We start from the raw sequence: 22,461 nt of genomic DNA, 5'->3' as shown, positions 1-22,461 counted from the left end.
TCTGTCATGAGCCATCGCCAAGGTGACCTGATGACACGCATCCATCCTTCCGTTTCAACTGTCACTCTGTGAGCCGAGGCCGTGGCGGTTTGGTGAGCGGCTGTAGAGATCCCCACGATGGGGAATCTTAACTGCTGTTGTACGGGTATGTGCCTATCGATTTTCTCAATTCTCTTCTCTCGAGCTGGTTGCCTCCCTTTCACAGAGACAGGCTTCTTCCCTTTGGCTTATCCGCTCCACCCACTGATTCCTCCACCCGGTTCGATGCCTGCGCTTGTTCGTTTGTCTGGGTGATTTCGCTAGGATTTCGTGGGGAAGCTGCCATCCTTAAAGTACTTCTACGTTCAGAAAACCGTACTCTTTCTGAATACCCATTTCGGACACAGTCCTAAAGGGACAACACACAGGTCACACGCCACACTGCTGTCCCCGGATCAGGAGAACCTTGGTGCGACCCAGGCACCACATATGAGGGGGAGGAATTGCCGGTCACCTCTTCCCGATGGACACGACAAAATCGGAGAGGAAGGGTCAGCGGTCGAAATGCAGCTGTTTTTAGAAGGAGAGACACTGGAAGATAGCGGGGTGGTCTCATGGGTTGATGTGCAGGGTTTCACGGGCCATCTGCTTGATGCTGGGGAGTGCACGGGAACGGGCTGTGCCACCGGGTGGGTGGACAGAACACACGGCAGTTGCACAGTGGACTGTCTGCTGCTCTCAAAGGTACTGCTGGGCTGGGTTCTCCAGGCCCGGCCTAGGGAGGGAGACAGGAGACTGTCCGCTAAACCTACAGTCTCCAGAGGGGATCAAGAGATCTGAGAGTAGACAGGGGATGCTGGCGAAGAATGAGAGAGCAGGGAGGGACTCACGCCAGCCAGGGTAGCCTCACTTCCATCCAGGCTCCTCAGAGCAGTCCGCATGGCAAGAGCGGGCCCCTCAGCATCATCCGTCTCCTTCCTGAAACCAACCACCCCACATGGCCAGCCCACATGGCCACCTCCATGTTCGTTCGTACCATCGACTGCTCCTCGGGACTGGCGAGCTCAAGGCAAGCGTGTTCTTGGTGGGGTCAAAGTGTAACCTTTGGGAGCGGAAGGCAAGCGAGTTCTCGACGGGGTCCTATGTGACTGTTGGGAGTCTGAATCACCTTGGGAGCCAAGCAGAACCCCAGGAGCCGTGGGCTGCAACTGGCCTTCAGGACAGCCTTGGCGACTGGGCTGACCTTGCAGAGAGGTGAGGGAACGTGGCCCATGCTACCCGTTCCTGGTCCTTCACTAGGGCCCCACTGGGCAGAAACCGCCACATAGTTGATGTCAGGGCCCCAAACACAGATGTGAATGAGGACTGAGGCTGGTCTCGTGGCCCTCGCTCTCCCCTACAGAAACACTGGCACAGAGGAATTTCAGATTGTGAGGGCAGCTCTTGGTTCAGGCCTTCAGGACCTTTCCTCAGGGGCCGTGGGTTGGTGTCAGGGGCTGGGGGATCTCCGGCCACAGGGAAACAACAACATTCCTGTCCCAGATCAATCCTTCATCAGGGCCCTCCACTGTCCACCCACTGTGGCTTCAACCACAGCCAGCCATCTAGCTGAGTCCCTAGGCGGTCCCTTCCTCAACACTGCCGAGCGGCTGGGCAGCATCCCATACTCCCCTAGGTCCCAGGTGCTCCTTGGACTCAATCACTTGGGACACCGTGGCGGCACACTAACGTCTAGGCCGGAGGGCAAGGAAGCGGGCACAGAGGGTTCTGGGGAACACTCTCGGGTAGGTGTGGCTGCTCAATGGCTGTGACTGAGGCCATCACGCGTGCTCACGGCACTCTGTTGCATTTCTGTCCTGTCTCTGCTCCATACAAGCCGTTGCCCACAGAACCTGTGGGTGTGGGAGGGGGCTGAATTCAGAGCACAGCACATGGTGACCTCTTCCTAAGTCCCACCTGGAGGGAGGAATGCCTGATGGGCACCTGGCCAGTAGGGGCAGGAGACGGATGGACAAGAAGGAAGGGATGTCCAATCCCCCTATGGGCTCCTGACGACAAGGTGCCGACACTGTTCTCTATTTCTGTGCATCTCCCAAAGATCTGTGGGGAGTGTCTCCTCGAGGATGTGGAGACGCCCCCACCCACGCTCCTCCCTCCACGAGGACCCAAGAAGAGAGTCCGGTTCTCCTTCCATGATGAGGTGTACATCATCAAGGACACCAAGGAAGGTACCTTGGGGATTGAATCATTACGTAGATTGGAGACGCATTCTGTCATTCACTAGCACATACATAACCGAAGCCTTTAAAACTGCTGAGACACATTGTCCTCTGATTTCACTGGTAGCCATTTCCCTCTATGCCGTCCGTCCATCCCCTTTTAAGTCCACAAGTCACGATGAGATCCTCATTCAAACTGGACCCAAGGGGCACAGGAAAAAAGTGTCTACTAGCTGAAGGAATAGATCTTAGGTCGTTCTGGAACACACAGGTCCCTACAGGTCTCCCCAGGAAACATGGTTCTGAGATGTGTAGGAAGGAAGAGACTATGTTTTCCGCTGAACAGAAAAATGGGCCAGAATACGACAGGAGGTTTCACGATGCCCCCCCCCCACTCTTCACTTCCGCCCATTAGCCACATCTTACATGGGTGTGCTACGTATCTTCAAAGGAACAAAACGACCTCGCCACATTTGGGGAACTCAAGTACCCAGTACATTCCATGTGGTTACCGTTCTACAAATGGGGCCAATGCTTTCGGTGACGTCTTCTCATTCTGTAAACACAGAAATCTGTACACTAATGTCTCACACAGCGGGGTTCCCAATAGCCCCAGACAGGCACTGCCCCCAAATCCATCACGGGAGGAAAGAACACATTCAATGGCATCCATACACATCATGGAGTGCAATTCAGGCGCAAGAAGAAAAAACAAAGGTTTCCAATATTTTACGAAACAGATGGGCCCTGGAAACCTAACACGCATTTTGAAAGCAAGCACACAAGGAAAGAGGTACATTACACGATCCCAGGCTTGGAGGACACTCCAGTAGGGACATTCGGAGACCCAGAAAGTGGAAGGGACGGTGCAGGGAGGAAACGGGGAGGGCCGGTCATGTCGTCACGGGTACAGAGGTGCCAGGAGATAGGATGGCAACGTTCTCCCCGTAGATGGCAGTGCGGTCTACAAAGCATCACGGATGTCAGCAGTGTCACCGAACGGACGCGTACTAACAAAATACAACCGTCCCCAGTACTTAGATTCCATCAACGAAAAAAACCCACTACTCCAAGGCACGATAGAGGAGCGATAGGGTCACACAGAAGAGGTGCAGGGGAGACAGCGGAACAGGCCCCATGACCAGCTGAAGAAGTGGCAAATGCTGGCTTGGCTTCACAATGGGCAGGAAGGCTCAGGGGACTGCGCCCTGAAACCCAGGGTGCCTTGAGTGTTTCCCAGACAGGCGCTGAGAGTTCCCACTGATGACATCCCCTCCGTTAGAAAGCCAAGACCCCATTTCCCTTTCCCATCCTGCTCCCCTCCTCTGTGTTTTGTGTACAGCACTGTGTACTGTCTCCACCACTGGGTCCAACACTTTTGGCCCACTGGCAAGTTAGGCCTTGCTTGGTCACCCTTCACGTCCATTCCCTATGGCCCCGCATCCACATCCAGCAGACTTAACTCCCCGAGTCATTCCTGAGTAGCGCAGCCAATGTCCTGACAGCTCCTCTCTGTTTTCCTAGACCGGGTGGAGGGACAGTCCAAGGACCTTCCTAGGGGCTGGAAAAAGGAAGGTCCCCCAACTCTCCCTGAGGTAAGCTCACCTCTCTTTCTCAGAGACATAAATGGTGCTTCCTTGATTGCTTCCATCAGTGGAGTTTGATGAACATCGGGCACTTTACCTCCCAGGGGAAGGGGGCAGCAGCCTCCCCTCATAGAAGAATGCTGGGTCTGACCTCTTACGCACAGTGGACCCAAAAAGGGTGATGACACAGGACAGCCTCAGTTACAAACTCCATGGGATCAAACACCTTCTTCAGCAGAAAAGGTTTCTCCTTGAAAGAGAACGTTCTGTCTGTTGATCAGAATGGACTTCGGAGATTGAATGATGCTCCAGCATCATTCAAACGGTCCTCCTGAACTCGGGTGGGGGGACATGGACTCAACCACGGGACCTCATTCAATTAACTGCCTGAAGTCCTCCCCAAACCAAAGAGCTGGCCCAACAAGACAGGATGCTGGGATCCTCACTGTGTTTCCTTTTCCCCAATCGCAGGTAGACACTGGGAGCAAGGACAGCTGTACGTATTTAAGAGCATTGGGCTCTCGGAGGAAATCTAGAGTACAAAGAACCATGCCCCCTGATTCTGGGTTCCAACAAGGAACGGGGGTTGGGGGATACTGACCGAGACTGTCCGGTGAGGCACAGTCACCACGTCGAACAGGAGCTGGAAGAACTCGTACATAGGGAAGGGCTAATCTGTGTGCACGTGGGATGAAGGCCCTGTGTGCGTGGGGGTGTGCAGGTGTGTGTATGTGTCCCCATGAGTTATGCTTGGGAACATGATTGTGTGCCTTTCCCAGGAGATCTTTCTCACACTTCCACCACAATCACAGTGTCCCCCTTCCAAAACTCTCTCATCACCCTGGCACACTTTACATACTCCTTCCCCTACTCCCCGCAGCTGTACCTGGAGGACATTTCCCTCTGATTTCCTGGGAAGGGCATGGTGCGGAGATGAAGGGACCAAACCCTTGACCTCCTACTTGGAAAGCCAAGATTGGAGCTCAGGTTCCAATCTGAAAGTTGCTCTGGCCTACCCACCTGTGTTAGTCCCTCAGCCAGGGGTCATGATGTACCATGGGTGCTAGCTAGCAAAGGGCCATAAGCATCTGTGCACACAGCCAAATACCTAGATTCTATGATGGTCCCCCACAGGACCCAACATGACACAGTGGCTTTCATGGACACAGAAGCCAGGGCAAGCTTAGAAGCCCACGTTAAAGATTACAGCCTGGTCCCTGGAGTCAAGTGCACAGAGAAAAGCCACATCCTCGTGCTCAAGCCCACATGGATGGAAAGCGTGTGGACCCGTGGAGGACAGAACAGGGCAACATCAGTCATAGCCGGTCTCAGTGTGTACACACGACCGACCAATGGCAGAAAAGCATCACGGAGGGAACTGACTGTACTTGATAAGATTTCCCTAAGCCTCAGGAAGGTTCAGATTCTCTAAGCACACACTCAAACACCACTGGCCAATAGGAAGTCAAGGTCAAGCTTGGGTGGAAGCTTTGGACGCAACATCCCCGGAGCAAATCTCCTGCAAAGCAGGCCGACAGCCTATCAACACACAGTCCAACAAGACTCCTCTGTGTAAGCAACTTTCCACTGGTCAGAACACCTGGGAGGGTTCGGACAGCCACTGTCTTCAGGGGAAACACGCACATACAGACACACACACGGGACAGCTCAAGAACAGTGGAAGGAATCTATCACACTCATCGATGGTGCCGGCTGTTTACGGAAGCTACGATGTCCGTGCTCTCCAGTGTTGCACATGGCATTTTCTGAAGACAAAGAAAGGATGAGTGAAGCAAACTACTAGGCTCCTTTCCTGAGGGTTGAATGCAGCCTGGCAAGTGAGGCTGCTTTTTATGCCGTGCAAAATTTTACAGAGATGTGATGCATATAGTCGCAGCAGGTGGGGATCTTGGGCCCAGAGCTGATGTCCAAAGCAGCAGCGTGGGACGCCTTAGTGGCACGTCAGTCAGGAGAGGTTATGAGACTCGGTCCTCACACAGAAGCCAGCTTAGGCTTCCCATGTACTGGACTGGCTATTTGGCTTTGATCAGGCTCACTTTAGCTAGAAAGACAAGAACCCTCTTCGCATTTCCTCCCTGCTCCTCTCCCGTCCCTTCCCCTCTGCACCAAGGACAGGTGCACCAAGGCCCGGCAGCAGTGCGGCCCGTACCTCCTACGCTCCCGCACGCACACACTACCCTCCTGTCCTCATCCATCCAAAATCCCCGCCTACTTCCTGAGCAGCCTCACCAGTGTCCTCATGGTGCCTCTGTATCCTCCTAGCTCCCCGCGATGACCTGATGGAAGAGCTACTACACACTTTGAGGGCTGAGGAGGAAACTCCGACTCTCCCTCAGGTAAACTCATTGTTCCTCAACTTTTTATTTATTTAAAAGAAAGTCAGATATAAAAAAAAAATAAAAAAAAAAAAAAAAAAAAAAAAAAAAAAAAAAAAAAAAAAGAAAGTCAGAGAAGGGGAGAGAGAGACAAACAGACCGAGTGCGCACGAGAGGGCAAGCAGGGGGAGTAGCAGAGGGAGAGGAAGAAGCAGGCTCCCCTTTCAAGCAGGGTGCCCAATGTGGGCCTCCATCCCAGGACCCTAGGATCAGGTCCTGAGCTGAAGGCAGAAGCTTCAATGTATGAGCCGTTTGGTCACCTCGCTAAAGTCATTTTGTGCTTCTGAGGGACAGCCAGTGTTTGATTTCTCTTTCCATGAACATCTGAGCATGGACATGCCAGAGGGGAGAGACAACGTCCTTGGTGCTGAGAGCCTGCCATGTGTTTATACCATTAAGGGACAGCGGATTGAGACGGGCACTGAGAAAACATCACCATCATTGCTTAGGCAATGGATGGTTGTGAGCATTTTCCACCAGGTCATTCTGTCTATGGGAAATGGCTTTGGAATGAGTTGCTGAAGAAAATAGACGGGGGAGTTTTGACATAACAAGGTGGAGCCTTTTCGGGAGGTCATTTCCTCCTCCTCTGGATCATAGACTCAATGACCGCATCCCATCTAGCTTGCTTACGACACACACCAAGGGCACAGAGATATGTGCACACGGTGTGCACAGGGTGCTGGGATTCTCACTGGGTTTCCCTTTCTCCAGCTGCAGGAGGCGGTCACCGGATATGGCCCATATGCCTATTCCCCCATCACTCCCTTTAGGGAGACAGATGTAGCTGAAGATCAAGGTAGGGCTTTCTCTCTTCCTTTGGTCTGGAGAGTTACCCCCTTCTGAGTTCCTCCCGGGAACGGAAGCTGGGGCGGACTGAACAAACGGAGTGTCCTGCAGAAAACCAGGACCCTGTGCTACAGTCCCTGCAAACCAGTAGGTCATTTGGGCGGTGTGCTTGGTGCGTCGGAGGGTTGGGGCTTGTTTTCGCGTGGGTCGATGCGACAGGACCGGGCATGTGGGTGTGTGGACTCCGTCGAGTTTCACCAGAAGACATCTCCCACTGAATAGACTTGACGGCACGGGTCAAAGTTTCAAAGCCAAACCTCCTTCATCCCCGCTGCACACACCCCCCTAGGACACCACATTCCTCCCTGACCCCAGCTCCACCTGGAGGGTTGCTCAGGATTCCCTTTCCTCAGACAGGGATGGGGAGAAAGGAAGGGGCCCACATCTGTCCTAGCTCGGGACGTTTCTAAGACAGGGTCAAAACACAAAGGAATCAGAAGCTACTTTAGTCGACCCAGACATCACCACCAGCCTTACAAAAACGCTCCCATCTTGAATGCACAGAGGGAAGGCTCACTGGCAAATGGCAATAGCCAGGAAAGCTTCATCATTAGCTCGGGGCCTGATCCGACTTCCTGACAATCTGCTACATGGCCAGGTTAGAGAGTGCCCTTCTCTCGCCTGGCCTCCGCTCTCTCGTGAACTTGCCGGGTCCTGACTGGGGGAGGTGGGTCCCGGGATACTGGGTCCCGCGGACTCCAAGGACACACCCACATGTCACAGGAAAGGAAGACTGGGAAGAATCAGCACTTTGTGGATGGGGACTCTGTTGGAATGGTCAGATGTCAGTACGTAGAAATCCTGGGTCTTTGGTTTTCCTGACCCTACATGACTCAGGGACAAATAGAAACCTCTAGGGTACTTGTGCTTGCATTGAATGCAACCCTGCCACACAGTGTCCTTCTGCAGAAATACAATCTCCTAGTAGAGGTGAGAGATAGGTGGGAGCGGCCACGAATCGGTCTTGACAATGACCACGACACAGTCGCTGGTTGGAAGAGCTTGCCCGTCAGTACAACGGACCGTGTGTCTTCGTGTTTACCCACTTTCGGCTTGAAGAGGTCACCCTGATTCCATTCCCTGTAGCTCGAGTTCAGAGTCAGTATTTCTCCCTCCGTTCCTGCTCCTTGCCCTGACCTCTCTCGATGCAGCAGCAGCTTGCTCAGTCCATACCCACGCCATACACTCCCGGGCACGCCCACCCCAAGCGAAACTCCCTGAGCTCTTCCTACCAAGCCCCACTATTGGACTGACCATTCTGTGGATCTCTCCCTAGCTTGGCTGGATGGACAGGCGGGTGAACGTTCAACAGGAACGACAGAGGAAGACGCCCCGTTTTACACCAGAGTGGTACGCTGGCCTTTCTTTGGGGGAGACACAAAATTCTTCTGGCCTTTTAAATCAAGGTTACATAAAAAAAATCTCAGCATGCACAATTGAAAGGGTAGGGAGAAGTTTGAGAGAGAATCTGTTACCAAATGCTACCTAACCCCAAAGGCTTGCAGGGGGCTGGGACAACCACAGCATGATCACCTACCATCTGGAGGAGAGGGAGCTTTAGTACGGGTAGCAGCTATTCCTCCTTGGCACCTATTTTGTCCAGTGGGACCCGGAACGTGGGACCTCTAGGAAGACTGGGCACATCTGTGGAGAACTCATTTTGCTCTTGTCATACTTTGGGGCTCACGGGCCTCTAGCAGCACACTTCCCCATCTGGCTTCCTCTGGTGCCCCAGGGAACAAAAGAGCCATGCAAACAGGACAAAGCCTGATTTGATGTTCATACTGTTTTCTATTCTGAAATCACAGGTGCCCTGCTGGAAGGGGATGGCGGTAAGTATTCTGTACTCTAGAGTCACTGACTTGTTTGCAACAACCTGGAAAAGGGCCAAGGTCGGGGCTTCGTCGCAGCCACGATGAGAACCACCCTGATTCCAGGTCTGGCAGGACTGAGAAGAAGGGTCAGGGTAACAGAAAGGGATTTTCTGGGGAAAGACCCGTGGCTTCATGGCCCTGTCCCCGGAAACTACTGCGCTGCTCTTAGGTGGTGCAGGTTTGGGGGCAGGCAGTAGGTGTGCCTTGGAGATGGACTATTTCACAGCTACTCCAGGCCCTGTAGCTCCAACAGGAGGCAGAGTTTCTATTCACATCCCTGCTCCTCTCCAGGACCTTTCGTCCTCCATCCAGGAAGGGCCCACTGCAGCTCAGTCCATACTGATGAGCTCCCCACCTCCACACACATGTCCACACGTGCACGCCAAGCAAAGCTCCCCGAGCGATTCCCAAAGAGTCCCGTACGGGTCCCGACATTCTCTGTGTGTATCCACCCAGATCCCCTGGCTAGCCTGTACGATGACCTTGACGTGGACAGCACAGAGGGAGAGGTCCCATTGTTCACCAAGGTGGTAAGTCAGCCTTCCTTCAGGTGAGGTACAGCATCCCTTATTTCCCTGATACTCGCAATCAGATCCGAACATCTCGGCATGTACAATGTCCTTGGTGGAGAGATTCTTGAGAGAGCGACTCTTAGCCAGGGACACCCCATTCCAAAGACCCTGCAGGAAACAGCAGGTTCGGTTACCGTCCACAGGGTCCTGAGCTTTTTCACGGGTGATAATGACACTGCCGTGCCACCTAATGGACCCAGGGCATGCGACCTCTAGGTGGATTCCATATCACTGCCCATGACCCTGCCCATCACCATGAGACCAAAAGAGCTGTGCACACAGGACAAGGCAGGACTTGATGTTCATCATGTTTTCTTTTCTATAATTGCAGGTGGCCCGGCTGGAAAGGGAGCTTAGTGGTAAGTATGCTGTCCTCTAGAGTCACTCATTGCTTTTGAGCAACCTGGACAATGGGCAAGGTGGGGCTTCCTTGCAGGGTCCATCTTGAGAGCCACCCACAATCCAGATCCTGTTGCAACAAGACTAAGGGTCATGTTCCGGGCCGAGAACCCAGGCTTCGTGACCCTGGCCCCGGAAGCTACCGTGCTGCTCTTAGGTGCTGTAGGATCGGGTGCTGGGCACATGGTCTGTTTCCATGGGAATCCATGTGCTGTGATTCTCAGGGTTGGTGTGTGTGTGTCAGGTGGGTGAATGCTGCGTTCTCGAACATGTCTGTTCCCCTCAAAATGGCGATTAATGGTGCCCACGTTCTCAGGGACGTTTCCCATCACTGTCACGTCAGGAACGTGACATGGAAAAACTCTTCAACACCTACAATTGAAAGAGGTGTTCTTTCCTTGCAAAAACACATCAATTCCCCCAGAAAACAAATCCCGTCGCTAACTAGGAAGGGCTAGACTGTGCCCCAAGGACACAAGTGTGTCCCTGTTACTGAGTCAGCGTCCATGGGGCTCTCCCGCCAAGGTAGGTCTCGGGCAAGAATGGTCACAGCACCTCCCTCTTGACACTGCACTCACACACACACATCTCTGCATCAGAGGCCCCACGATGCGTCTTCCCAACCTCATCGCAAGCATTGAGTGCTGGGACACAGTTCCTCCCTTCTGCGGGTGGCATCCGGGGCAGCCACATGCAAAAGCCCGTTCGGGGATGACCCGCACAAAGGGGTAGTGGCCAGGGAACAGATGGGGCCAATTCACTCCGTGTTTCTCCATGGAGAATTACCATTTTCCTGCAGATACTGTGTCTAAGAATGCAACTGGCCTTCTCCCAGGGAAACCCCACACTCACCACTGGTCCTTGCTGGGGCACTTGGAGGTGGGCCCAAAAGGTGTCCTATCCAAGGGGGAATGAGGTGGTCTTCAGGGACTGAGCATCACTGGCGGCACCTGGGCCCCCTCCATGCAGGAATGAAGGGTGCTCTGTGCATCGCAAGGTGGCCAAAAAGAACCTCAAACCTCAACAGGGGTGACAGGACAATCACCACCCATTTTGCTGGCCATCTGTCCATGCAAGAGGGCCTTGTTAGATTCGGAAGGTTTGGGCCAATAGACAACTCAAGGGGATTCAGTGCCTGGGAATGGAAACAGAGCCAAATCAGGGTTTCAGGATTCTTTGGCAGCCAACAAGACTTTCTCTCATGAGAAACATGTATTGGAAACAGAATCTGATTTTCCAACATCTCTTTTTCTCTCTCTCGCACGCGCGAGATCCACGGGAGTGCCTTTCGCTGCTGTCCGAGGACACTCAACGGGCTTTTCCAGGGTAGTTGCACCAGTCTGCATTCCACAAATTGCATACAAAGTCTCCAATTTTCTGCCTCCTTCCAACATGGGTACTGGGTTTGAATTCCTGGTTTGGGTCCTCGCTACCCTAACTACAATGCCACAGCTCGGCGTCCTTTGTATTCGCATTGCCCTCACTATGCCTTATGCTGAGCATCTTTTCGTACGACGTCTGTCTGACTGACCGAGTTATTTGTTCCCTTTGCAGCACAGACTATTCCAGTCTTTTTCTCAATTCTTTCATTTGGTGAAATCACAGTGTTCTTTTGTTTGGTTGGTTGTCTTTGTTGTTCTTCCTTTATGTCAGTGAACACACCTTTTCTGAAATAAGGATTGCCAAGGGTGTCTCCAATCTGTGGGCTGCCTTTTCACTCTGTTCGCTGTTTCAGAAGAGGATGCTTTTTCTGGGTGGTCCTCTTGGGAAGCATCGTGATGCCAACATGAGCGCATTTCCAGGGGCATTTATCTTCGGCTCCCAGGTGCCCCTGACTCTTTGTATGCCAGCACCCTCCTGTTGGCTCAGGGGAGTCATCAGAGGTATTGGAAGGTCAGCTTCTAGAGACCCACCACCGACTTCTTCATCTTCAGAAACGTCGTGGCTCGTTGTGTTCCTTTATGGTTCCCTTATCTATTCTAGCAGCTTCTCTGTCCTGAGAGCAGCACATTGTATGCTTTAGATCCGTGCTGCATGGAATCCGTTCCCCACTTATTCTAGGAACTGGGGCTTCACCTTAATCTCTTCGGGTCCAAAGACCACCAGCAGCGCCTGGTGGGTGTGTGTGAGCCCGGGAAAGTCTTCCCTTGATCAACATCCCTGTCAGGCCAGCCACTGATGCCCGATCAATACGCGGGAGAGCAGGCCTCCTCTCTCGCTCCTGGTTGGTGTCTAGTGCTGAGTGATCCAGGAATGAGTCTGTCTAGTATCCATCGTACACAGTCATTTCTTATCTCAGTGCAGTACACAGAAATCATCAAGGGAACGAAAACGTCCAGTTGCTCACTCCCACTAGCCACACATCAAGAGTCCCATAACAACTGGAGTTTCCGATGGTTGCGCTGGGAGGGGACAGCGGTCATGGGCATGCAGAACTGACACTGAGGTGGCTGCTGCAGCATCCTGGTCTCATTAGAAGGCATGAGACTCCAATCCCCGTCTCCTCCAAGGGCTCCGGCTCCGCCAGCCCCGTGAACCTCTGAAAGCACAGCAGAAGAGTCAGGCAGATGCTGCACGGCCCAGAGACATCTCAACGCACTTGGGATGAAGGGGTGAGGCGGTTTCTCTCCTAATGGCATTGCTCCTCTTTCAGTTCTTACAGATCTACTGGTAGAGAGCATCGAGGACTACTCCTTCAGTGAGGACGAAGTCTCTTCAGGTAGGGAACGGCACCAAGGAGGGGAACACTGGGACATGGCTCCCGGAACATGGGGTTGCCCCTGCCGCTCCGGAGAATGAAGAAGGTGGGTCAAAAACCACCAAGGAAAGCGATGCTCTGGCACAGGCATGATTTGCTCATGTCACGGTTTCGGGATGAAAAGAACAGACGAGGTGTCCACGGGCCTTTAGTGTAGGCTGGGTTTGTCATCACCACTCGACTCCTTGCGTGGCTCCTTGTAGGATCTTTCCCATCAAAGCTGCTCGTGCCTCCCTTGGCCGCTGCCACATGTCAAAGCTTGGCCTCTTTGCTCATGGCCTTTCGGGAATGGTGCACAAGAGATTCTGCATCTTTCTTGGCACGGGCCCAGACCTGGCCATGCTCAGGACTTGGCGGCCCCAACCGCACTCTCCTGGGCAAGAGACACTACGCAAACACTCCGTTCTGGTCTGAGCCAGGAGGTGTAAGACAGGTCTAAATTCTCTCCCTCATAACCTCCACTACCAAACCATCCTGGTTCTCTCCAAGCTGCTGTACTTCAAGGGGACGCCCAGAGCTGCAGAAGGGAAAGCGTACTTCTCCTGGGTTCACTACACAGGTTCCCGAAAATCGGAGCTTCTGCCAGCCTTCACACCCCAGCTGAGTCTGACCTGGGGATGTGTTCCCAAGGGTGGGACGCCCCCATGCAGCTGCCCTGGAGAACCCCTGTCGTGGACCACGGTCCCCTGGGCCTGTGTGAAGGGGCTGCTGGACCTGCTTCACACACTTGCTGCCCCGGGTCCACTCTACCTCTCACCAGCTGGCATCGAGGCATAGCACAGAGCCTCTTGGGAGCAGGGCCAGAGAGTCACGGTTCCTCTCACAAACCCACCTCGCCGCTCACAGCCCTGGCCATGCTCCCCACTCCCTAGGCATGCCCACACGGCAAACGTTCCTCAGGCCTGCCCAGGGCCCTACACACACCCCAACCCCGTCCATTCCCGGCAAGCCTCAGCAGGAGCACTGGCAGGAATCCTGTGTTTCAGTAACCACACCGATGGATGCTTTCCAGAGCTGCCCTGAACAGCTGAGGGCGCCTGCACAATTTCCCATGCTCCCGTCTCCATTCAACCTCTCTAACACTTAGGGAAACAGAGGGCGTTGCGTTCCCTGAAACACGTCCCTGGGAAGGTCATCCCAGTCCCTGGGCAGACATGGGCTGTGGGGAGGAGGTGGGGGCCATCTCTCCCGGCATTTCCCCAGCAATCCCAGGCCCATGACAGCTGCTCCCAGCACAGACATTGATTCCGGGGGACCCAGGATATCTCCTCTCTTTCATGGTTGCCCCCTCCTGGACAACAATAGGACTGGTGGAGCTTGGCAGGGGGAAGGACATGGAGCATCTCTAGGGGAGGAGGTAGAAAAAAGGACGAGGAGGAAGACAGAGAGCAGGGAAGGACAAGTACAAGGACAGAGGAAGACAAAGTCCCGCAGGCAGTCTTAGGGACAGTGACAGCCTCCAGGGGGGAAAGGATCACACAGCCGGGCTTCCAGGTCTTGGAGGAGAATCGGAGGTGGGAAGAGCAGGTGGGCAACCGAAGACCCCCCTGTACCCGGCGGAAATCAAGCGACCAAGGCCAAGGAGGACTCAGAGCTAGGGACACACCCCCACTGAGGGCAGAGCCCAGCATCCCCAGAGCAGTGGGTCGCCAGCTGCACTAACTCCCCTTTGTCCTCTCTCATGGCCAACCCCAACATCCTCGCTGCTCTCTGACCCGGAGAAGGATTTCCACAGACGCCGATTCCGTCGGAAGGAGCCACCCTGCGCCTGTAATGCACTTCCACCTCCATCTCTTGGGCTTTCTCTCTCCTCTGTCCATAAGCGCCTCCTCCCAGCGCTTCCCCTTTCCCTCCTTTGACGATGCCCACCCTGGAGGCCCTCGTCTCCGGCAGGCACTCAGGCTTTGCATCGGAACTGCTGCATGAAATCTCCGGGGAGCCCTCCTCACCCCTTTCCTACCATCACCCTGACCCCTCACTGCTGACTCTGGGAGCAGCCCCAGACAGCAGAGCAGAGAGGAGGGCTGGGAGTCGGCAGGGCACGGCTCACCCGGCTGGAGGGCCCTCGGGAAGGGAGGCTGGGTGTGAGTATCCCGACTTGGTTCTCTGAAGCCGGGGAGTCTGTGCTCATGCCCACTTCTGCTCTTGCTCTTAGCTCTCAAGAAGCTTCCCTTCTGTGGACATGGCGCAAACGACAAGGGAAGCAGAAGAAGAGGAGGACTCGGGAACAGGGTGAGTCAGGCAGGAAAAGGGGCCGGTGAACATGGACACACCTTTTTCTCTCGTTTGCCCCGTCCCTGTTGTGGGTACCTCAGCAAACAGCACAAAACCCGGGGTGCTGCCCTAGCCTCTGACCACAAAGAGGAGAGGAGAGGAAGGGCCCAGTCCCTGCAGGCACTAGGAAGACCTGAGAACATCCCACGGGGAACCTCCACCTAATCCAGGCAACTCCCTGTGGTGGTTGGGCACTGTCGTCCAGGAACTGCTGATCTTGGAGGGAGGGCCCTGGCTACCTGGAGGGACAGGACCCCAGGCAGCCTAGGCACAGTGACCTTCTGGCAAAGGGCTCCACGCCCCCCATTGAGCCCCTCCCTCTGCACGACACAAGCCTTGCCCTCCCACCCTGCAAAAGTCAGCAGATGGTTTACTCCCAGACGACACTACTCGCGAAGAGACAGTGGTGAGGTGGCCTCATCTCCCACTTCAGGCACGTGAGAAATGAGCAAACAAGACAGGCCCCCGGGCTCACAGGAGCAGGACAGCTCACCCCTCCCAGCGCTGCATCCCTGTGGGTGGGGAGTCAGGCCCGTTCTCCAGCTGAGTCATGTCCGCCGGCCACTCCCATACGATCTAACCAACACTTCCAGTCCCCTGAGCCTCCAAGATGCCTCGTGGGAGGTAGTGGGTCCCCTCATGGCACCATTTTGCTTTGTGAGTTTCATACTCTAGAGACTCACCTCGATCCCTCAGTCAGCAGGGGAGATTCACCAGGGAAAGGCCACCCTGCTTGCTCCCACCTCACCCAACACCTGCCCACAGCTCGTAGACTGTGCGAACTCACTTCTCGTGGGAGTCGGGAGCACGTGGTCTCTGCCACGCCACCTGCAACACTCGTGTGGGCAAAGGCTCCCTCCACAGGAAGGGCACGTCCAGGGCTCTCAGAGAGGCCAGGGAAGGGACAGCCCAGCAGGAGGAGGAGGAGGACCCTGCCGTCATGGAGAAGGACGCTCAGGGAAGGGCCTGAGGGACCCTGGCTGTGAAGCCTTCATTCAGCCCCAGGGGGCCCATGGGAAATTCCTCTTTCTTCAGGTCATGCATGGGTCCTGCAGGGAAACCTCCACCTCAACACCTCAGAAGACATATTTCCCCCAAACCCCACAGGCCTCTGGTAAGACATGGCCCAAACCACACGCCACTCACTATCTCACACCACTCCACCCGTTGTCTCCACAGCTGCGCCACAGGACAGTATGCCCACCACCCCGAGGCACCAAAGGCTCCTGGGGTGCTCCGACAAAGGGAGCAAGGAGGGCCCTGGGGCCCCACTTGCGGCTCCGATTTGGGCCCGGAGGAGGATTCGGCGTGAACACACAGGGAAACACGCCTGCAGGAACGGCTCTCTTACGCCTGACCTCCGTAGGCCAAAGAGAAGACTTCTGGGCAGCCCACCAGAGGACGGCACTGGAGGCCCGAGGACGAGACAAGAGGACCCTCTGAGTCGGCCGCCACACCCAGAGCTGGCTGCCCGGGACCTGCCGATGACGGACACTTGGAGCACGAGGCAACCACCTGGGCCCACAACAATCCATTGTGTGGGGAGACTGGGCCGACCTGGGGCTGGGCCCACCTGGGACTGGGATGGAGAGCAGCCTTCCCGTCATCTCCCCTGTCTGCTGCAGGGGCTGCTCCTCCTCCCGCTGTCCCCGGCAGACCCCGGCAACCCTGCAGAGCATGACACAATGCAGGACGAAGCGGCACTGCCCGGGTCCCTTGATCACCCTGGGATCGACTCGAGGGGCAGCAGCCCTACCCCTGCTGGATTCCCCAAGGGTGCCCCACTGGAACCGCCCCTGTCGCTTCGACGCACAGGACCGTGACCAATGCTGGGCTCAACACTGGCAGCGGCCCCACAAAACGGGGCCCCGCTCAGCCTGTGTGTTTTGGCAGCAGCAAGAGGTTTAGGGAGGAGAGGCTCTCCCCTGCACTCAGCGGCCTCTTCCTTTTACAACTCAGACAGCAGAGGCCTCCCCCAGCTGGGCCTACCCCACCTGACCAGGAACGACCCACGCGGAGGGACAGCTCTACGCCCCTATTCAGCAGGAAGAAGCTACAGAAGATGAGACAGTCCTCCTTCAACAACCTTAACCACGCAATGTTCCGCCCTGGTCAGGGGCACACGAGGAGGGAGGAGAAGGCTAGCTGAGCACCAAGCAGGAGCTGGCACGCCACACCGCCCCCCCAACCTGGGATACGGGGGACATCCCTCAGGCGCTCTGACTGCCCTCAAGCTGAGGAAAGGAAAAAACAGATTCTCCACAGATGGCAAGCCCGGAGTCTCCCTCGGTTTGTAAAAGTCCTCGTGATTCTGTAGGAAGAGGCCCGCTTAATGAGAGCCTAGCGACCTGCCAGAGGCCCGGATCTCCGTTTCCTGAAGCCCTGACATCTCTCTCCCCTCCACGACACTGAGGGAGCCTGAGGCCGAAGGAAATGTCCGTAGGACACAGTTTCTTTTCAAACCTGCAGTCCCTTGAGAAGGACCTGTGAGAGGAGGAAGGTAACATTCCTCCAGGAAGCTCCGCACCATCTTTCAACTCATGTCTTCCTAGCAGGAAAAACCACCTTCCCTTCACAAGAGCAAAGCCAACTGTATCCTCGGTGTCCTCTGTCCTCCTGCCACGTTCTTGCAAAATCTCCCTTTTGCCTGACCTCCCCCAATGCCATCCCAGAGAGTCAGCCTCCTGTCACGACCCCAGCAAGCAGCCCTTTCTATCCAAGGGTCATATCCCTGTGCTTTAATAAAAATCACCTCCTGCCAGCAAAGCCGTCTCAAGACTTCTTTCTTGACCATCGGCCTTGAATGCTAACCTCTTTCCTACATCAGTCCTGTCTCTTGTAGGGCTCCTGTGGAAACAACCCTGCAACACGGGCCCATTTCTGTCAACCCTTCCGACTCCATCCACCTCACCCACTGCACATTCTGTGTCCTCCGAGGACAGGACCCTTCTGTGGTTCTTGCACTCAAACCCTCACATGGCCCCTCTCTCAGTCCTCGACGTGGTTGACATTGCCCTTCTGAAACTCCCCAGCATCCCTCCCTCACTCTCTTTGTCTCGCAGGTTTATCTGGTCCATAGGTCCTCATCACCAACACCCTACAACTGGTTTCTGCTCCTAAGTAAAGGACTCCATTGCTTTCCTTTGTCATCAAGCTCAAATCTTAACTCTCAGATGTTTGTCTCACAACTTTCAAAATTCTTCTTTCCCCTAATGCCTCTCTACCAGTTTCTCTTCTCCCTTTTTCAAGCCGCCCTCCCTCCCTCCCTCCCTTCCTTCCTTCCTTCCTTCCCTGCATGATCTTTTCATTGTTTGTATTCCTTCCTCCCTCCCCCTCTTTCCTTTTCTCCTTCTGTTCTGTTAGTCCCCACACAGTACTTCAGTACTTTTTCACCTAGTGTTCCGGGACTCACTTTTTGTGTACAAGACCCAGGAGCTCACGGCAATTCATTCCCTATTATAAAGGATGAGGGAGACCCACACGAGGGCATCTCAAAGGTCGGCTTCTCTGTAAGTCAACGGGAAGCTTCAGGGTCATGAACCCTGGCCTTCCACACTAGAGCTGGACACGGGCTACGCTAAGCATTCCCCACAATCCCCTGTCATCCAAGACCCTGAGCATACGGGCTGTCCCACCAGAGACCTGAAGAATTTCATTTCTCGGCTGAAATGGGCCTCGAGCCAAGCCGCCGCCCGAGTGTCTGGAAAAGTCACTGGCTTCAGCACATAGTCTTTGAAACGGAAACATCAAAAATTTAATCAGCAGTTGACGTGGGTATGAGGCTACCATGTAGAAAGATCTAAATGAATTCCGGAAAGGAACAAGGCACGCGACTACAAGTGGCCTACAGGGGTAGACGCAGAGACCATGCCTGAAGGGAGTGCCTGGAACGCGTTCCTTGAGTCAAGAAGGGAGGAACGTGCGGGAGCGATCCAGCCACAGCCCCTCGTGTTCTGGCCACTAGCAGAGGGTTCACACTGCACAGGAACCCGGGCAATGCTGGAGCACAGCACGGAGAGGTCTCACGTGCCTCACTCACTCCAGGTGTGCTGTGTCCTGGGAAGACAAGCCTTGTATTTGCTGACAACGTGGAAGAGCCTTCAGCCATGGGTCCCTGGTGCCAGGGACATCAGAGCTCGTTCATCCTGGATCGCAGCACACCCATCTCTCCAGTGTGGGAGAGCCTTTAGTCGGGGCTCTAACCTCGGGAGGCATGAGAGAACTCACCCTTCCGAGGAACAGAGACATGATACACATGGGGGGAACAACTCCAGGGCAGTGCTCACCTCTGTACACAGTAAGACCACTGGAGATGCCCCTCACGGATGGAAAGAAGGTGGGAGACCCTTGCTTCAGAGAGCTCTGCTCTTCTTCCTGCCCAGGAACTCACACGGGGTAGAAGCCATGTGCTGGGATTGCTGCACAAGAGCTCACAGCAACATACATCCCTTCCAGGCCATGGGCACGTTCCCACAGACAGAAACCGGTGGAATGTCATCTTCAGGGGAAAGCATTTAGGCCAGCCACACCCTTAGCCAGCATCCGAGGATCCACATCGGCGGCAACCCCGACAAATGCGGTCAATGTGGAAGAGCCGTTGGATACAGCTCTCACATTTGGAGACACCAGACAACTCAGAGCAGAGAAACCTGTGTCTGTCACCACTGGAGCCCCGCCTGTACCCAGAGCACCGCGCCCACCTTGCTCACCGCCACAGAAATCACACAGTACAAACCCTTGTCTCCCGTCACTGAGGCAGAGCCTTCACCCAGAAGTGGGCCCTTTCCCAACACCAGAGAACTCAAATGGGGAGAGCCACTAGCGCGGTATCCTGGTGGAAGAAGCTTCAGGTGGGGTTCATGCCTGAGGCTCCCGCTACCATCTCAGAGTGTGCTTCACCCCTCACACGGAAGTGAAGGTGCAGACACCCCTGGGACGCCCTGCATCATGGCTGTGGCTGAATGCCGAGGACATCCCATATGGGAATCCCATTCCTCACGGAGCCAACCCAGGAAGGACCTGAGAGGATTCGCACACAGGAAAATCCTCCCGGTCTGATGAGCAAAGGAATGGGCTCAGCTATCCCTTCTTCCCTAGCCAGCAATGACACCCTCACACCGAGGAATCACTGATCCCAACACAACGAAGGGAAATTCTTCCCTAGGCACTCCCATCAGAGAATCACTGGGCAACTACCTCCTAAGGAATTCCTCGGGGTGACTCTGAGATACAAACTCAGACACTGCAAACACATATAACAGGGCCCCGTTCTGAGGGATGCGGAATGCGCTATTCCAGTAACCAAGAGCTAGAAATCAAGCACATCTGCTCTGATCCAGGAGTACTTCCATAAAGGCCAGTCTCACCAAACAGGCGGCGTCTCACAACCGTGCACAATATGCCAAGTAAGAACAGGGGGTTTCTCCTTCAGGAGCTCTCACAACAGACACAGGTACTGTCCCTTGGTAGGAAGTGGGATCACGGGAAGTAACACTGCCTGGGATCCATGAGAACATCAAGTCGAGGGTGAACTCAGAGTCTCAGAACACAAGGTGATAGAAGTATGTTCACAAAAACATGAACCTATCAATGTATATAGATCGCAAGGATGAATGGCCACAAGATTCAAAAAAACACATGGTTTGTGATCTACCTCTCATGTGTCCTTAATTCTACTAATATTGTCCTCACAAAGCGCAAAGGATTTAAAAAATAATTGCATGCTTAGAAATATATCTACTTCACTTATTGGAGATCGACAGAGCTAGTGAGGGAGCAAGAACAGCCGGGGTCCGGCAGCGAAGAAGAGGGAGAAGGGTGCCCAATCCAGGGCTTGATCCCCCAGGATCCAGGGATCCTGACCTCAGCCAAGGGCAGATGCTTACCCAACTGTGCCACCCGGGGCTGGCAAATTAATTTCATCTTTTACAAAGATGCTCTTCTGGAAGACAGGGCACCAAAACCTCCACAGTTCAGCATCAGGCAGTGAGGGCTTCCTCCCTGTCTATGAGAACACGGAAGCCAAAGGTTTTTCTCCACCACCAAGAAGAGCTACATATCTCTGGGCCTGAGAGGGGGTTGTACAACAACTGCAGATGTGGAAATGCTCCCCGATTCGGTAGATTTTGAACAGGAAGGCGTTCTTACAGTCCCTTCCATAAAGACAAAGCCTGTCCAGGAATGCCTGCGAAGTTCTTTCAGTTAAGGGACCAGCTTTTGGCTTTGGGTCAGGTTAAGATGTCAGGGTTATGGGACTGAGCCCCGTGTCAGGCTATGGAAGGCATGTGGAGCCTGCTGAAGGGTCACTCTCATCCCCTGCAACACCCACTCCTGTGAAAAAAAAAAAAAAAAAAAGAAAAAGAAAAAAAAAAAAAAAAAAAAAGAGGAGAGAGAGAAAGAACATGTGCGGAAGTCCACTCAGACATCCATTTGTAAAGATGCCTGGGATTCGTTGCTCTAGATGAATGGCCCAATAAAGCAAGTGTGGGCAGAAAGTTGATCATCAAGAGAATATCTATTTATAAGGTCAGGCTGCAATAACTCAGGACTCCTCTAAAAGGGGCAACCTGGAGTTCAGAAGTCTTGTGTGGGGCAGGGACTTGCAGAACCTTCTCCACATGTGCCACTAAGTCATCTTCCCCAAGCAGCCGACTCTAGACATTCTGGTTAACGGTACATCTCCATGTTAATCGATAAGAAGAGGCTCTATTTGCCTCCGGAAGAAAGACAGAAGCCGGCAAGAAAGACACCCAAGTCAAGGCCTGAACCTCAACCCTGGTGGGAGGTTCAGAACCAAGACAACTTACCACTGCGATGCACGTGCACCAGGGAGATGACAGTGGTCACACTCCTGGACGTGCTGCACTTCCACCTGCACTGAAGAGACAGAGGCCAGACGCTTTGGATGCTGCCCAGCAGGCCACGTCCCCTGAGCCTCGAAGCACCACCTGTAAAAACAAGGAGAGCATTCAGTCGAGGTCTCAGGACCCGCACGTGGGGAGACACAGAGTCACCCATGACGGAAGCAGGCCCCTCCGTCCCAGCAGGGAGTGCAGGTTCAAGGAGGCCAAAACAACAGGGCCCCGCCATCTGTCAAAGTCTTAGCATTGCTGCTGGAAGGCCTTCCCCTAAAGCATGCTTGGCGAATTGCCTGCCAGGAGTTCCATGAGGCTGATAAGGGCCTCTGGTCTTTCCTTGCTAAGACATGCCTCTCATGGGCCCTGGTACTCAACAAGAAAAAAAAAAAAAAAAAAAAAAAACCAAAACGACTGACTACCTTCCCCTTCCACAACACCCTTGCACTTCAGGGTCGTGGCTATGGCAGAGTTCACACTGTGCACATTTTTTCCCTTTGGTTATATTATAGTCTCTCTCACTGCAAAACCTGAAATGGACCCCCATTTTTTTTTAAGGACATTCAAAATTACAGCATGGCCTAGAACTTCAAGATCAAGTTTATGCTGGTGTCCTCCAACTTTATTTCATGCCATTGCTCACTGTTGTTGTCGTGATAGAAACACACTAGCCATCTTGCTATTGCCTGAATGAGTCGCAG

The 22,461-nt window shown here is 54.2% G+C and overlaps 2 protein-coding genes and 1 long non-coding RNA gene across 8 annotated transcripts in view; 2 read left to right on the top strand and 1 right to left on the bottom strand.

Moving 5' to 3' along the window:
- Positions 1–22,169, bottom strand: part of LOC123388177 — a 55,558-nt gene extending 33,389 nt beyond the window's left edge. For 2 of the 5 annotated variants that reach the window (XM_045067379.1, XM_045067381.1), the window contains exon 1: positions 21,713–22,164. In XM_045067379.1, the coding sequence (XP_044923314.1) occupies positions 21,713–21,995 (283 nt within the window). In that variant the 5' untranslated portion in view covers positions 21,996–22,164. Of the gene's footprint in view, positions 1–21,712 lie in introns of all 5 variants that reach the window. The other 3 variants (XM_045067380.1, XM_045067382.1, XM_045067378.1) reach the window with 3 other exon arrangements.
- LOC123388179 lies at positions 64–8,416 on the top strand. Of its 2 annotated transcripts, XR_006602736.1 has the most exons (6): positions 64–145; positions 2,078–2,207; positions 3,723–3,793; positions 4,256–4,280; positions 6,068–6,141; positions 6,895–8,416. It is a non-coding gene; the product is annotated as an uncharacterized LOC123388179 (long non-coding RNA). The 2 variants fall into 2 exon arrangements; XR_006602737.1 differs by lacking the exon at positions 4,256–4,280.
- Positions 14,371–16,761, top strand: LOC123388176. Its single transcript, XM_045067377.1, has 2 exons — positions 14,371–14,864; positions 16,086–16,761. Exons 1-2 carry the CDS (start codon positions 14,762–14,764, stop codon positions 16,727–16,729), a joined length of 747 nt encoding a protein of 248 aa, XP_044923312.1. The 5' UTR covers positions 14,371–14,761; the 3' UTR covers positions 16,730–16,761.
- Positions 22,170–22,461: the final 292 nt, after the last annotated feature.

The sequence above is a fragment of the Mustela putorius genome, unplaced genomic scaffold, assembly GCF_011764305.1.
Source record: "Mustela putorius furo isolate JIRA1106 unplaced genomic scaffold, ASM1176430v1.1 tig00003891_pilon_pilon_pilon, whole genome shotgun sequence".
In the NCBI taxonomy this organism is placed as follows: domain Eukaryota; kingdom Metazoa; phylum Chordata; class Mammalia; order Carnivora; family Mustelidae; genus Mustela; species Mustela putorius.
This window is presented reverse-complemented; position numbering and strand designations above follow the sequence as displayed.

Excerpts from the sequence above, each read along its gene's own strand:
- LOC123388176 (XM_045067377.1), top strand. The coding sequence starts at position 14,762 with ATGCCCACTTCTGCTCTTGCTCTTAGCTCTCAAGAAGCTTCCCTTCTG. Across the intron at positions 14,865-16,085 it reads GAGGAGGACTCGGGAACAGG|CTGCGCCACAGGACAGTATG; the intron begins GTGAGTCAGGCA and ends TTGTCTCCACAG.